This window comes from Lissotriton vulgaris, chromosome 9 (genome assembly GCF_964263255.1).
Source record: "Lissotriton vulgaris chromosome 9, aLisVul1.2, whole genome shotgun sequence".
Taxonomy (NCBI): Eukaryota; Metazoa; Chordata; class Amphibia; order Caudata; family Salamandridae; genus Lissotriton; species Lissotriton vulgaris.
In genome coordinates this window covers 1,118,151,782-1,118,169,435 of record NC_141697.1, presented here as the reverse complement: position 1 = coordinate 1,118,169,435, position 17,654 = coordinate 1,118,151,782, and the positions used below count along the sequence as shown (strand labels likewise).

The 17,654-nt window shown below is 39.4% G+C and overlaps 1 protein-coding gene across 4 annotated transcripts in view; it reads right to left on the bottom strand.

The window, feature by feature from the left end:
• Window positions 1–15,380, bottom strand: part of ERC2 (ELKS/RAB6-interacting/CAST family member 2) — a 2,191,867-nt gene extending 2,176,487 nt beyond the window's left edge. For 3 of the 4 annotated variants that reach the window (XM_086939131.1, XM_086939132.1, XM_086939133.1), the window contains exon 1: window positions 14,582–15,380. In XM_086939131.1, the coding sequence (XP_086795257.1) occupies window positions 14,582–15,247 (666 nt within the window). In that variant the 5' untranslated portion in view covers window positions 15,248–15,380. The remainder of the gene's footprint in view (window positions 1–14,581) is intronic. The other variant, XM_086939130.1, reaches the window with a different exon arrangement.
• Window positions 15,381–17,654: the final 2,274 nt, after the last annotated feature.

Genomic DNA, 17,654 nt, shown 5'->3' with positions numbered 1-17,654 from the left:
TACATACTCTGCCAGGAAGAAAGACTGCTGTGCTGCTGAAACGGCTGCCACTCTGCTAGACCGCTGCTCTGAAGGACTGCTCTCCTGCTGTGCTGACCTGCAGCCCTCTTGCCTGGAGTAACTTCAAGGGCTACTTGGCTGATCTCCTGACTAGAGCCTCAGGGAGAGAAGGCTTCAACAACCTTGAACCCACTAGTGGACTCTTCCATCTGTGAGTCTACCCTGTCAAGTGGTGCCACCATAGTCCTGGACCTTTGAAAGTGAGCCTTAGGTGCTGGGCCAGCCTCTGTGGTTGCAGCGGAACCTGCTTATCATAGAAACAGCGAATGAATTCATAATTATTGAAAAAAAGGAAATAGAGGAACTGGAGAGTCAACTAAGGGAGAGCACAGCATTAGATGACGCTAAAGCTAAATTAGAAGAAATTCAAAATGATGTTGAAGGGTATAGCGAATACTTGATTAAGAAGAAAAGCAACAAATTAAAAAAAGATATAGAAAACTATAACCCAGAAATTGTTTACCCATACCTCCAGAAAGATTTCTATGACCGTTCAAAAGAAAATTTCCAACCCCGTAGACAATGGCAAAACCAACCCAGAAACCAATCTAAGAGACGTGTGAGATTCTTTGACTCTTCATATAGCAGCACAGACTCAGAGGGAGAATCAATAAACGAGAAACAACAAAAAAATGGGGAACCAAATAAACAACAGCAAACAACCTTGAAAGAGGGCCTATCTTTTTTAGACAGACGCAACCAAATGTTTGGACAACAAAGGGGGAGAGGGAGAGGCCGAAACAACTACAACCACCAGCCACAATACACCCAAGCCCAAAACCCTCAACGTCCTCGAACCAGGAGCCAGAAGCAGTGGGACTAATTGAAACCAAAAAAGCAGCTGTCATTAATTTGTCTGACCATCAATTAACTCCAACAGAACCCAAATTATTTGAAAAGGGACTAGGATATGCAATATGCTCGCCTGTAGATCGATATGCCCTGGAAAGAGACTTTCAAATTTTTTTTAGAAAGGTAAGACTCCAAATTTTCTTTGAAGGGAAAGAGAAACCCGTGAGACAAAATAAATCAGGGTTAAGAAATAAATCCACATGGGTTCCCCCACTAAATACTGTACATAAGGATGTAGAGGCCTTTGAAAGAGCTGTTGACAAAAGTATAGACAACCTTTTGAAACAAAAAAACTGGACACCGTATAATCTCACTAAGGAAGAAAAGACAGCACTAGAACTCCTTGAACAGGATAATACCCTAATAGTGAAGCCGGCAGACAAGGGGGGGAGTGTAGTACTTATGAATAGTCAAGACTACGACAATAGAATGCTCAAACTCTTAAATAATAGTGACCATTATAAAAAATCCAATAGGGAGGAATGGCAAACGTTAAAGGGCGAAATCGAGAGAATGCTGAGACTGGCAAAAGAGGACGATATTATATGCGAAGAAGAATTCGCGTTTATGCTCAATAAAGACCCTCTGATCCCGGCACTGTATGGCCTTCCAAAGGTGCATAAAGATATCCGTGACCCCCCGATGAGACCAATAGTATCATGCACAGGGTCATTGACTGAACCATTGAGTAAGTACGTGGAGGTGTTCCTACAACCCCTCGTACAACAACAAAAAGCCTATGTAAAGGATACTACATCTATGATTAAAAAAATTGAGAACCTAAGCTTCAATCCAGAGACACAGGTGTTGGTGACTCTGGATATTGAAGCATTATATACCAACATTCCCCAGGACAACACCATTGAGATTATGGAGGAGATCCTTAGAGATAGTCAACAGGACTTAACAGACCACCAGATATTCATCATTGACTGTATCACCATAATCCTCAAAAACAATATTTTCTTATATAAAGACAACCTCTTTAGACAGATCAAGGGGACCAGCATGGGGGCTACCTGTGCCCCCAGTCTGGCATGTTTATATGTGTCAAGATTCGAGGAGAAACATGTCTACAATATAGCTGCCCCATTTTTTGAAAACATCTCGGAATGGGGCCGCTATATTGATGATATTTTCTTCATATGGACAGGAGAGATAGATACCCTGAATGAGTTCCTTATTTGGTTAAACCTGGGAGATGTGAATTTGAAATTCACATCACATATTAGCAGAAGCCATGTAGAATTCCTCGATATCATTATCAGACACCTGGATGGTCAGTTAGTAGTGGAATTATACACGAAACCCTCGGATAGAAATAGCATGTTACATTATGATAGCAACCATCCAGCATCACAGAAAAACAACATCCCTTTCGGGCAATTTCTTCGATTAAGAAGAAACTGCACCTCAATGTAAGATTATGAAATTCATGCCACTAATCTAAGAGAAAAATTCTTGGAGAGAGGGTGCCCTAAAAGAATGATACGACATGCCTTTAAACGGGCTAAATATTTTAACAGGGAAAGCCTTTTCAATCCAAAAAATGAGAGCCAGAACAATTCACAGACAATTATGTTTGTGACTAACTTTTCACAAGTAAGCTACAAGGTTAAAAATATAATAAACAGAAATTGGCATCTGATTTCAGATAAAGCACAGGTCCCTATTCCAAAGCCCATGTTATCGTACAGGAGAAACAGGACAATTAGGAACTCTCTAGTACACACATATAAAGAGACCCCTAAAATTCTCCAGACCACCATTGATGGCAACCCACTACCAACGGGGACCCATCCCTGTATGGGTTGCGTGAACTGCGCCAACATCATTAAAGGTGATAAGATCACAGTAAATGAAAAAAGAATATATAATAAAAGCTTTATCAATTGCAGGACTAAAAATGCAATCTACCTCATCCAATGCCCCTGTAATAAATCCTATGTAGGAGAGACATCCAGGGAAATTAGGTTGCGCTTAAACGAGCACCGATCAGCACTAAGAACGAACAAAACAGGAGCGCCCCTCACTGAACATTGGAGGGAGGCTGGCCACAAAATTGAAGATCTAAAATGGTGTGGATTGGAAAAGATAACTGGTAGTGTGAGAGGAGGAAACCAAGACAATAAGAGGAAAAGAAGGGAGCAATTCTACATGTCGACCCTCAATAGTGTGAGGTGCGGCTTAAACTCGAGGGAAGATTGGGAAAAAATTGTCCAATAGAACATCTAGAGAATTTGCATCCCTGACTGTGTAGCAGCATAGTATAGACAAGATAAGACAACCAAAAGCTGAATAGGACAGGGTGTTGCTGATATTAACCACCTGCAAGTAGAGGGTTAGTAATAATTATTTTCTATATGTATGATAGGAAAGGTAGGCGGGTAAATATTTAACCGTAGAATATCTAATTAGTTCAGATCAAGTGTTTTTGTAAAATCGCCACATAACAGTATAGTGGTGAAAATAACAAGGCAGAGTAGGCGCACTTTTGAATATGTATATATTTATTCCAAGAATAAAAACGTGGGTGACTATAAGAAATATGGGTCACCTCCGTAAACCAGAGCCGCGGTGAAATCAAAAGAAAGCGTGGTCTCTTTAATACAAAATCGGCAAAATGAAACACTATGCGAATAGACTATAAGAACGAGCCTTCAAACCACCCATTTAGATATAGCTAGCGTAATCGTATCATCGTAGAAGAATGCGCTGAGGAATCACACAGCAACGCGTTCGGTTACCATAGAACCTCCATAAACCAGAGCCGCGGTGAAACTAAAAGAAAGCGTGGATTATTTAATACAAAATCGGCAAAATGAAACACTATGCGAATAGACTATAAGAACGAGCCTTCAAACCACCCATTTAGATATAGCTAGCGTAATCGTATCATCGTAGAAGAATGCGCTGAGGAATCACACAGCAACGCGTTCGGTTACCATAGAACCGATCCTCTAATCAGGAACAGGGAAAGTAATTGCATGAGCGAATAATAGAGGAGTTCAGGAACTAAGGGAAAAGCGTTCGGTTACCATAGAGACCGAACGTTGATTGGCCCTCGATGAACCAATACGGGTTCAGAAGAGGGGCGCCCAATTAGAGCGCGGGTAGCATAAAAAGCCCCGGCAAGAACAAACATTCAGTGCTCTTTGCGGCTCGGAACATACCGGCTGAAGAAAATATCGAAAGACTGCCAGGAAATAGGAGCAGGGAGGCCGATTACTGAACTAAAGGTAAGGACAATTGGAAACTAGGGTCCGCTTAAGTCTAATCAGCGACTTAGAAGCCCCAATGTAAACCGAGTTTTACTAACAAGAGATGTCAGTTAAAATCATGACAACATTATATCTAATATAACAACTTGTTAATTTCCCCAATTATCGGGTAACACAAGATTACTTAAAAATAAAAAGATTATGTAATTAGGAATAGCATCAATACTTACTATTTATTCCATCTGATATATGTTTTGTATTGTTCAATGTAGTACGGACCTTCTTTCCATAACGGAGCAACTTGGAAGCAAATATCCGAGAAATTGCACCAGTCACCTCAATTTAAATGGTGAGTGATCCCCTTATAGCGAATAACACAGGTACTGATAAGAGGGGGGATCCTAAACAAATGACGCCTAAGTATGAAATTAAATGGAATAATTATAATTCTCTAGGGTGATTGATGATACCCACAATTGAAAATACGGTGGCTCCTCCTGGTAGTCCAATACCAAGCACATTTATGCTGAAAATCAGGTACTGAAGTTTTATAAAACCTTGATGTAAACAACAAGTAACTTCCCCCTTTTTTTAAGACACATTGGTGGAGGTGCATTTAGTATATATAAAAAAAAAATCCTCGTACTTAGGCATGAATCACAATCTGCCTTTATATTAGAATAATACGTTTCGTCCAGATAAATCCATAATGTTGTGGCAAATAGAATACAGAGCATTTATGTATTTATCCTATTCAGTGACATAACATACCAAAAACAGAATCCTGAGACAGGCCCATGAATCTGAAGCCTACAGGGTTCCGATAAGAAGCAAATAGTGTCCGGTGGGGATATGAACTCCATCTGGCATAAGGTATGCGTTATGATGAGAATCCCATTAACATATTCTCAAGATGTTTGAAAGTGGGTTTAATAGCATTGGACTATATAGTCCAAGGGAAAGGTAAACATTATTAGTTTTGTTAAAGTGTAGGTATGCGCATAAACAGTAATCAATGTGTCAGTATAAAGGGATGAGAAACCTAAATCGTTCTACTGTGTAGAATATGTCTATATAATAGCGTGCTTTTAAGAAAAAACAAGACTTTGTGTTAGAGAATGACGCCCTGTGAGAAAGAGATGTTAGTTAAAATTATGACAACATGATGTTTTAGGTCCTATAGTTTGGATTACCTATTGGTTTTAACTATGAGAAGTACCTTGAATCTGCACCAATGTAAGAATAGTAACTCTGTTTTTTAAAATTCTATCCAGAATCAGTCCTGAAGAAGGTAGACTAACAGAATACCGAAACGCCGCAACGGCTTGTTGATTCTTTGTGTTTTTAAGTCAATTTTTATAAAATGTATAACATGTGTTTTTTAAGATTGTAATAATGTATAATGATTAATTGTTTTTTGAATTGTAATAAATCTAAAACAGAGGTTGACTAAACTTACAGTGTGGAAAACATCTCTTTTTAATTGTGTTATTCATGAAATACAGCAGATTCTGATGATGCAAATTTAGTTGAACATATCATCAAAAACTAGTTCTTCCTCCAGTACTTGGCAACTGTCAAAACACAGTAACATTGGTACACAAAATTAACTTTTTGTTTAGTTGAAACATACTGTTAGAAGTTGTGATTAACACTTTGTAACTTTACCTTTCCCGCCTTATTGATGGCATGCTGTTCATTGAATAATATGCTCACTAGAGTGTGCACAGAATAGGATTGGACACACCTTCATTCTGTCCTTCTTGTGGGGACACCCCTGTCCTTTTTGAAAACTATTATCCCCCCAGTCCCCTATTAGCCTGAGTGGGGTCCTCCTTTTACTTTTTAACTGCAGCGGAACAACCACATCTCATCTGCTGTGTGACGCATCCCCAAGCAGAACCACCACATTGCCACTGCTCCATGAATCGATACCTCTGCAAAGACCCACATCACATCTCAGCCCATCATTGGATCAGAACTGCAGCTGCACAACACATCCTTGGTGCAAGCACTTGCATCCCTCATTGACTGCAGCCTCGACTACAATGCCAGACTCTGCATTGCAGCCTCACAGCTCCTTGGAACAGTTGCATCAATTTGATTGAGTGGCACATCCTCAATGCCAGACTTCACCTTACAAACCCACCTCGACTAGATCCTCGATGGCAATGCAGGATCTCGGACCACAGCCTTGCCACACCTCGTAACCAGCACATCGCTTTACCTGCATGGCACATCTTCAATTTATTTATTTATTTATTTATTTATGAAATTAGTTAAGCGCAACAAATACCCTAAGGTGTCTCGGCGCTGTCAATGTGGATCCTCTCAGCGCTCCGCAAACCAGGATTTAAGGTATTTTGTTCAATGGGCCTAACTGGGTCCCTGTAAAAGGCTAGCTCTCCATCACGGCTTGCCTAAACGTGAGACTTTGTCCTGGCCCGGCACAACCAGATATCCACTTTGTGCTCTTTGGCACCATTTTAACTAAAATCTTTAAACATGCATATCTCTGGTATTACTAATTGGATTTTTGACATATTGATCTTGTTTTATTTATGAAAAAGAACTGTTTTTCTAAGTTGGCGTTGAATCCTTTTTGTGTGGTGTTTCTCACTTTACTGTTGTTTGGAGTGTTGCAAAAATACTTTATAAATTGCCTCTAAATTAAGCCTAACTGCTCTGTGCCAAGCTGCCAGAGGGTTGCGCACAGGTTAATTTAGGGTTGGCTTGTGTCTCACCCTGACATGGACTGTGATTGCTGCTTGACCAGGGCTCACACACCAATCAACCAACAACCCAATTTCTTACTACTATGGTAGTACTTGTCATTATTTTTATTATTGTAATTGATGAATAAGGCACACGTAGGGTGAAAGATAGTGGAGCTAGCTATCCATCCTGCTGGAAAAAGAGGAATTATTTACAGACTCATGTTTCTTGCTGGCACTCAGGAACTGGAATTGCTTTCCAACAGTCAGCAACTTGTACTCCTGTTTGCCTGCTTCAGTGACACAAAAATCAGAAGGACTCCTGATTCCAAGAAGACCCAGCTAACCTCAGAGGATGGGACCTTACGGGAGACCTGTCTAAAGAGAGACCTGGAGCCTAGAGTCCTGCACGTAGGTGCTACAGACTGTAGGGCTGACCAAAAGGAACTTTTCTGGCACTCTGAAAATCTTGGACGTAGTCATTTTTTCAACTATCGGAGTACTGGTACAAGGTGCTGATGCTTGCCAGGGAGATCACACCCAAGGTGTGCAAGAAAACGAGGGTTGTCTCACTTAGAGCGTTTGATTTCCAAAAATCTGACTACATTCGACGGACAGACCATGGATCAATGCAAAGTGAAAAATTAATCCCACCTGCTGGATGACCTCAGTACCAGCAAAATCTAGGTTTGTCTCACTTAGCGCTCATCAAAATCAATGGCTCCAGCTTAGTTTATCGGACTCCCTTCACCGTCAATGCAGGTCTGAAATTGCACTCAGGTAATGCTCAACAGCAAACATCAACCTTTACTTTTTCTAGGTGCTTTTTGGCCTAAAAATGTAAAAAATGTATATTGCTTTTTCAGCTTAACTTGTTAAATGATCTTGGTGTCTTTTTGCTCATTGATTGTTTCTTATTTTTTCTGATTTGTTTAGGGAATTTTATTGTGTTTGGTTCCTTACTTTAAATGTATTGATACTACTTAAATGTAGCTCTCACAACTGGGGATTTCCTGCTGCTTGTGCTATTGCTACCAGAGGGTGGGCAGAAATTATCTCACAAATGTGTTCTGACCTAACCAGACTGATTTATTCAGTTGGTAGGCGCAGCCCTCTCAAAATTAATTAACACCTTTCCTCATAGTGATAAACAGGCATATCTTATTATCTCTGCTAAGAAATAGGCAGTTGTTGGAATAACAGGCAAATCAACCTTTCAGTGATCAAAACTCAAGACTAATAGGCTATAAACAAAAGTGGCTACATCACTTGTTCAGCTTATTAAGTCAAAATGAAGATGATTTCATACAGATAATTAAAATATGTGGATTTTCTACACAATGTACGGTGTACTTTAATTTAATTCTGGTATCTCAGTTGTTGAATTATTTAACAGTAGATATTTTTCCTTTTATTCAGAGCCTTAAGAATTTATTAGGAGTGAAGATAGTTAGAATCCATTGACAAATCAATTAATTAGCAAATTTGCTTCTTTGACAGACATCACTGATTCCAAAACAGCGATTGGCTTTTTTAGTCAAATATACAATCAAAGAAAAGTTTCTCACTAGTAGAAAATTACTTCCTTCCATTAGCATTCAATGGTAACATCGGATATTTTGTAACTGGATCATAAATGTGTTCCCGAAGTGTAAGACCTAGGAGCAGAGTGGAAGAATAGTGGCATCCTTCATGACTACCATGCACACCTAGCTGAACCCACTTTCATCATACATGTGCCTCATTCATCAATTACAATTATAAAATGCATGATAAGTACTACCATTTTCAAGCTAGAGCTTGAGGTGCAACCACAGCAAATAATCAAAGATGACAAGCTAAAGGTACCTAGATTATAAGAGTTGAGTTGCATTTTATCACACTTATATCAAAGTCACATACTCTGGCACCTCAAAGAACAGTTTGCTAAGCATTGGTTGCCCTAAGGAAGCTCGCAGCTTCTCTACGCTAAGCATCAGGTGAACAAGTTGTTTCAGACTAATTCACCAAACTGAGCATTTGCTCTAGAACTTATATGTAGAATAGCTAATGTGGATTGACCTTCATGGTACCTCTTTAGACCTTAGAAAAATTAATGTTTTCATAATGTACATGTGTAGTTTCAGAATTGAGGTCTATGGAATAAATTAAAATTCTAAATGTTGTCACCAAGGGCTTGCAGCCATGGGTTTCTTTACAAATTAGAACCCGACGGGTTGTCTGTGCCTTCAAAGACTAAAAGTCAATGAAAAGTAAAAAGCTTGTCCTCTTACATCAATCTTACATAAATCAAAGATCATCAACAATAAGTACTCAAGAATGAGATGTATGTCAATAGATCTCAGAAAATCACATTGGGAGTCACCACATCGCAGTCACTGCAAAGAGAGTCACTACATGGGAAATACTATTACATTGCAACTTCACAGATAAGTTAACTACTTATATATTTGTTATGCATATATGTGTTTTTGAAGCTTGAAGTGATATACATTAAAATATCTATATATCTATATTTATAACATATATAGTTATATAGATATATATGTATACACACACACACACATATATATATATATATATGGCTTGGAGAAGTACTGGCATCATCACCATGGATGAGTTCAAGTTCATGAAGAAGGAAAACCCTGTAACACTGGTAATCTACTTCATACCCAAGATCCATAAAAATAGCCTGCTACCGCCTGGGCGACCCATCACTTCGGCTTGCATTAGCATACTTGAAAACGTAAGCAAATATGTTGACTTTTTTCTGCAAGAATCTGTCAGGTCTTTACCATCTTTTGTGCTCGATACAGGAGACTTCTTGAGCAAGATAAATGATGTGGAGTGGAAACAGAACTATTTGTTAATTTCACTAGATGTTACTTCATTGTACACCAGCATTTTCCATAAGGATGGGCTTAGAGCAATACAGCATTTCCTTGGTTCTAGACCTGCATGCCTGACCGAACATACACGCATGATTATAGCCACGATCACTCTGAGCCTTGAAAACAACTTTTTCTTATTTGGGAAACAATTGTTTCAGCAGACTAGGGGAGTGGCGATGGGGGCCTGCTTCTCTCCCAGTTATGCCTGTTTGCACATGGGATACTGGGAGGAGCAGGTCCTCATGCCAAAGTTCGGTGAGATCATGAATACTAAAATCATAAAGTGGCTACGTTATATAAACAATCTTTTTGTAATTTGGGATGGGTCACATTCTGAGGCAGCCGAGTTCATTGACAATTTGAACCATAATAATTATAAACTACAGTTTACTGCCCATTTCAGCGATACATCAATCTGTTTCTTAGATGTGGAGGTTTTCCATCGTGGGGGGAAACTGAAAACCAAAGTCTACCACAAACCAACTGCGGGTAATAGTGTCCTGCACGCAGGTAATCACCATCCTGCCCACCTGATAAGGAGCATTCCCTATGGGGAAATGCTCCGCATCAGGAGGATTTGCAGCACCGATATTGACTGTAAAGAGGCCCAGTTAGCTTGCAAACATAGATTCCTGCAAAGAGGTTACGCTAGTGAGAATATAGACAAAGCTATCAATAGAGCGAACTCTCTAGACAGAACAATCTTACTGTCTAAAACTATTCAAAGCAGGAATATTACATCGAGAATTGCGGAAAAAGAAACTAGACTCATCTTTACATTTAATAACCAGCACTCGACTATCAGAAACATAGTTAAGCATAACTGGGCACTCATATCTAGGGATCCAGTCCTAGGCAGTCAGGTTAAGGGCACCCCTAGCACAGCCTACAAAAGAGCTAGGACCATGAGTAATTGTTTGGTTTATAGTAGCCCTGAGATTAGGACCACAGGCTTGTGGTTGGACTCAAGTAAGGGCTTCCTCAAGTGCGCCTCTTGTAAAGCCTGTAAAAATGGAATAAGCAGAAAAGAATATTCTACTCCATTTAGTGACAGATCCACTGTCATTAAAGACAAATTGACATGCCGCACCGAGTACGCAGTGTATGTGCTGGAATGTCCCTGTGGTCTTCGTTACGTGGGTAGCACAAGACCACAGGTGCACAAACGCATCCTTCAGCACCTAAGGGCCATTACCAACGGCGACACTGCGTACCCGGTAGCTAGGCATTTTGAGGAGTTACACGGCAAAAATCCTGCAGGATTGAGATATTTTGTCATAGATACGGTACCACCACAGAGGAGGGGAGGAGAGCGAGAGTTGCAGTTGCGTAGATTAGAGACCAGACACATAATATTATTAGATACCAAGACCCCTAATGGTCTCTATGCAGGGGAGGATTGCCACACATACTTGTGAATACTGTCCACATAATTGATTAACTGTATATATGTAAACATGCCAGCTATCTCAACTATATATTTTCTAAAGTATTGTTTTTATATAATCACTTTGTAATTTCACATTTTCACTAGGTAGCACTATTTTTATATTTTTATGCCAATATTTATTGCTGAATTTGCACGTATGCTAATCTTTGAATATTGTATGCTTAAACTGCCTTACCCAGTCAAAACTCTTTATTTCGATTAGTTAAAATCATAAAAGAAGCAGCAATACATACGTGCATTGTACATAAAATAGACAAAATATATATATATATATACAAGTAAATAAAAAGGCATATATTTACAGACATTCATATATATACACTACTTATGATTCATGATTCCTACAAAACAGTTGGACTCCGCCTGGCCTAAAAACTACTATTTAAAATACAATAAAAATTCTAAGACCTTCGTTCCAGTTTCCATAATTATAAGACAAAAAATTAATTCATGCATATTGTTCTTTTGTTCTTCACTCTCACTGCCTTACCCACTTGGGTGTGATTTCCCATCAAGTGTTAGCAATTAGAATGCGTAACACTTGAGGGTCTTCCTGTGTCTTGTTTAACTCAGAAGCATGGCTTTAGCAAGGGCACCTAATCAGAACTCAGGACCCGATTATTGGCATAGTTTCCTTGCAACAACTGAGCAAACAATTTGTATGTACATAGATATAACAATGATAATGTGGTGTAATAATAATAATATTAATTTTAAAAGCCATACCAAGCTATTCATTTATGTGTTTTACACTGTGTGTATTGCTGCTATATTTATATGTGTATTTATATTTATATTTATATTTATGAATTTATAACTATAGACTCAATTAGTATTATCCTGTTGTACATAACCTGGTACAGTTCATATGCAGCACAAGCACTTTACAAGGTTACGTACGTGCATACTTGCATTTATGCAGTAATGTTGTTCAGATAGGATGTTTTCCATGTCTATGAAATTAATACTTTTTTTTGTTCGCACTAGCACTTTAATTTGAGCACATACGCCCCTACAAAGTTGTCATGTGATCAAGGCCTGGCTTGGCCGAAACGCGTAATGGTGGTGTGGTGGAGAGCGAAATAAAATAATCAGCACAGTACCTGGGTTCGTCTCGTCTATCAAACCTGCATGACTGCTCGAGACCTTTTTCTGCCTAATATATATATAGAAGAAACATAACAAAGCCCAACTCAATGGCATTCTCGCATTCTATTCTAAATAACGCTGGAAGCATGTTCATTTCCTGACGTGTTTCGGCTACTGAATAAGGCTTGATCACAGGTGCTTATATCTTAATTAACACGTGACCACAGGTAACATCCTACAATTACCTCAATGCATCAGTAGTGTCATTGTAAAATAGAAGACTTGTGTCTTCAGGTAGATAGCGTTTAGGTGACACAGTATTTTGATTTCATAATTTATATTATAATAATTGCAGATAGTCCTAACCCTATTGTTAGCAAATACAACATAATTAGATTAATAAAGAAATACTATCCGTGTACTGCTGTTCTAACTCTATGAATAATTAAGTTTAAAGGATTAAAGTGAACTTAAATTAATTCATATCAACTTAATTCTTCTGATGTCCTGGAACAAATTGAAAAATATATTTCTAATCATTACTCTAACCCAAATGCCAACCTTAAACCTATATTTGCTAAAATAATAACTGTTTAATTTAATGTAATTTATTTATATCAGTATCAGTTGTAATTGTGAGTGTTACTGAATGTAACCTCTGATTATAGTTAAAACAATATGTAACTTTGTTGTGACAATAACTCTTAATTTAATTTTCATGACAATAGTTTTCAGGACATTTCCGTGATGCTCATCTTAAACCTAACCCTAAATTAAAGTAAGATAAATATTTGAAAGTAAGAAAACAATTTACTGATATTTTTATAACCTTAACTCAGTTAAACATCCCTGAAAACGTGTTTGTTTGATGCTATGGGAAAGTCATAGTGTCCCGTACTAAGGGGCTGATTATGATGGAGGATTTTCCGCATCCTCCGGGCCGGCGGAAGCCACCGCCGGCCCGGAAGATGCGGAAAATCCTCTGCGGACCCACCAAAGACCCACCGTCACATTAGGATGGCTGGTGGGTCCTGGTTTCAGTCCACCGCTTTTCCGCCGTGGTTGACTTACAACCGCGGCGGAAAAGCTGTAACGTGGCTGGCGGTGTCTGTCAGACACCGCCAGCCACATTAGGATGGTGTAAAAGAGATGCCTTTCCACGGCGGCTTTTCCGACGTGAAAAGCATGTGTAACTTCACTGCGGAGGTCTGTTCCGGGGCCCCTGGGTGAAGGGGAGGTGGGGGTGCACATGGGGGGTACCTATGGTACCCCCCTGCATTTGCATGCAGTAATCTGCAGGCACCGCACGGTGCCTGCCGCTTTCTGCATACAAATGAAATGTATGCATTTTTATAATTGCGGCGGGTGCAGCTTGAAGCCGCACCCGCAGCAATGGTAAAAATAGAGGATGTGACCGCCAGGGTGGCGGTCACATCCTAATTTGACAGGAGGGAACTCCGCAGGCCATGCGGAGGTTCCCTCCTCCTCTATGGCCGCGGACGGACTCAAGTCCGTCCACGATCATAATGAGCCCCTAAATGCAGATGAAGGCAAGATATAGATGAAGTTAAGGCAGGGAAGCAAATATCTAATGAAGTAATGGGTGTGAAGTAAGTGTAGGATAAAAGTGCATGGTATTAAATCTACAGCTGCTGAATGCCAGGCAATGAAAGCAAGTTTGAAGGGGTGCATACCAAACATCTAACAACATGTCACCGGTGATACTGTCAGCCACTTCTTACAATTTAATGAATGAATCTTTGCATGTTGGAGCTTGTAATTATACTTTACTCCTTTTAAATATGTGTTTTAATGCCCCAGCAACCCTAGTCCTGGCTTTCGGACGTGGAACACGTGACTTGAGTTGACTTATCAGCTATACTGATAATACCTTCGGTTCCTCCTAATTCAATTCGGTTTTAGTACTTTAAGAAGTATTCTAACATTACATTTTAACTTGTAATATCAAATCATATTTTAAGGTGTTGAAGATTTGCATTTATGGAGAACAAATAAAACCGCGATTACCAGAATATAATGCTAAGTAGGATAACATTCCAGGCCTAGGGTGGGTTGTAACCTCTCAAGGTGGAGATAATATTACACCTCAGTTGTGTTCCAAAGATAACACATAGAAGAAACATTTAAAATCCTAGTGATAATGTTGGAATTCTGCTGTCATGCTGTTTGTTTAACATATATGCATTCATCAGAGCCTTAAAGTGACAGCATCACCCTCAGGTGTTCCCCCACACTAATTACAACAGAAAGCCCATCGCATCTAGATATTTTCAGTTTGCATACCTGATTTTCGTCATGAGAAACCCTCATCTGCTCCTTCAACACCGACATCCTGGCTGCTTCTTCTTTTCGCAAGACTCTCTCTTTCTTCAGCTCTGGGCTCCAAAAGGTCTTAATGCTGTTCATGGAAGATCCCAACTTGCTGTCTTTGATGTCTAGCTCCTTCCTCAGGAGTTCGTTCTCCCGCTGCACCTCTTTCAGCTGGGCTTGCAGATCCAGCATGGTGCTGTCTCTCACCTGCCTCAGCATTGAGGGCACCTGATGGTGATGGTGGTGGTGGTGGTGGGCAGACGTTGTCAGACTCCCATGCTGATCTGTGTACGAAAGCACGTCGGTATGAGAAAGGCCAGCTGAAGCAATATTTGGACTGCTACCCATCGCCGTTACTCGACCACCATAGACAGCTCGATTTGTGGCCCTTCCAAGAGTCATTGTGCCTTTTGGAAAAGTGGTCGAGCCTACTGCTTCGTGGTCACTCAAGTACATGGGTCCAGAGGTTGCATAGGCTGCATTCAGTGACTGTATGTTCTCCATTGATAACGTCTTCCCTGTTCCACTACCTCCCCCGCTGTTGGTTCTTCGGTGCCCCAAACGTGGAGACCTTGGTAAACGAGGTGATCTAGCTGGGCTGCCTTCCAGGTTACTAATTGGTCTAGCACTGCCGTACATTGTTTATTCTTTGGGGGGTGTTACAGTTTATAAATTAAAAATAAGGTCCTTTTAGATGTTAACTATGTCTCATCACTCAAAATTTCATGCATTGATTTTAGTAGGCTAAGATGGGAGACTTCAAATTAAAGAGCTGTAAAAAGAAAAAAAAACAATTAGGTTAATTATGTGCAAACTATCGATACATGAGATTAATCGAAAAATGTAAGTCATTTCTGAAACAAAAGGTTCTGGATAAAACTTTGTAGGAGCTGAACATGAACATCCAATCTCAAATTTAAATACAAGGTAATAGTTTTTTAATAACATTTCATAATTTGAAACAATTGCCTGAAAACATATAGAACTGTCATCAGAATTGTAAGTTTCCCATTTGTTTTCCAGTTCGTTAAAGGGGAAATTCTACAAGAAAAAATCAGATGAGCTCAACTGAAGCACGTTAGCATTGTGATCTAATATTAATGTCTAACACATCCATGAGTCTAAGCCCGAGCTATAATCCTGGTTTATCTGTAAGAGAGGGAAAGAGGCAGCACTTGTAGATTTATTGATGCTAAGTATTGTTTTGCTGATTAGTCAATAAAGACGAACCCCTCTATGGAAGAGATTAACTTTTTACACTGAGATACAATCCACCTACGCTACATTGCATTTATACAAATTAAAATATGCCCTCAATCACGAACAAACTCATACATTTATAGGTATTCCCAAAAAAAAGTCATTGAGCTATATACACATTGATGTAAAGAATAACACACAATTCTAGGCATAAAGGGTACCTCTAGAAGGACCTATATTACTTGTAAAAGTAATATAGGTCCTTCTAGAGGTACCCTTTATGCCTAGCTCGCCTTTGTCTCCCCCCTCTGGACCTCAAACTAACTGGGAGAACTCTTCCTTGTTTCCATTTAACACACAATTCTATACAGGATGATTATCTGTCAATATAGTTAATGATAAAAGATGGATTTACTGTTAAACAATTTATTGTGCCCTGAAGAAGTTCTCCTTAGGAAATGAAACACGTTGGCTGTTGGATTCTGACTTTGTTTTAAAAAGATGAAAGGATAAATAAAGAACTGTATGTGGATGTTTTAATACCTTGAATGCAAAACATGTTGAATAATTGTGTCGGACATTTGAAAAGCATAGCTCTGGTAACTAATCCTGTAGATGCACACTATTGAAATACAATTACGAAAAGTGCTTCGCTATTGTAAAGATTCCCAAACATGTTGTAGTTTGCTGCTCCGTACAAACACGTAAAACAACTCCTGAAAAGGCAGGAGCAAGTGACGATTAAGAAAGGTAAATTGAAGGAAATTGCTCGATTTTCCATAGGTTCGTGGGAGAAGACTTTTATCCGCAGGGAAGAATGATTTCTTCCTAGAGGAAAAGTAAAGTAAGAGCAAGCATTGGCAGAGACAAACGGTCTTGTTTTAATGTGTTGGTATATTTTTGTTACGCTTCAGCCTTACCCAAGTGGTATAAAATAGAGGTAAATCTAGTACTCAGTTTAATTATCCTCAATTTACCAACAATGGCAAGGGTGAGTTTTCCTTCCTGAGATCCAAACACTTGTCCAGAGCTTAATTTGTAAAAAAAAACAAAGAATAATAATAAATGCCAGGGCCCACGTCAAGGAAAAATTAGAGTAACCTCACAATTGCTAACCATTACACTCTTTCAAAAGACTATTCCAGGCCCCTAAATATATATAGAAGTGTCTAGGGCGGCAGGTATTAGTCATTTTTTATTCATAGAAAACTAATAAATAACAGTTATAGTACTCACCTCTGATTTAGACAATAGTGCCGACTTGTGGCACTATGTCATAAGTGCTAGTGTAGACAGTTAAGTGCTGGTGCCGAACATTGTAAACAACTGGCTCAAATTAAGCAATGGGTTGCACTGCTACAATGATAAACAAAATAGAGCAGAACCATATCTATAAAGAGGCACCAGTAGGTATTTATAGTTAGGATCATGTTTTCATAGGAAAATTGTTTTAGGTTATATGATATTAGGTGATAACAAGGGCCAGATGTACGACCCTTTTTTGTGCTCGCAAATGGCTGATCGGGCCGTTTGCGAATGCAAAAAAGGGTGCTGGCATGTACTAACGCTATTTTGCAAGTAACTGACTCGCAAAATAGCGTTTGCGACTCACGCTATTAGGAAGGGGTGTCCCTTCCTAATATCAAGTCTCAATGCCATATGCTATTGTTTTTCAACCACATTTGTGGGTGTAAAACACTCGCAGTTTACCGCCTACTTCAAGTAGTTGGTAAACTACTCGCAAACAGGAAGGGGTACTCAGGGGACCCCATCCCCTTTGTGAGTGTGTGCAAAAATATTTTTTAAGAGCAGGTAGTGGTCCCAGGGACCACTGCCTGCTCTTAAA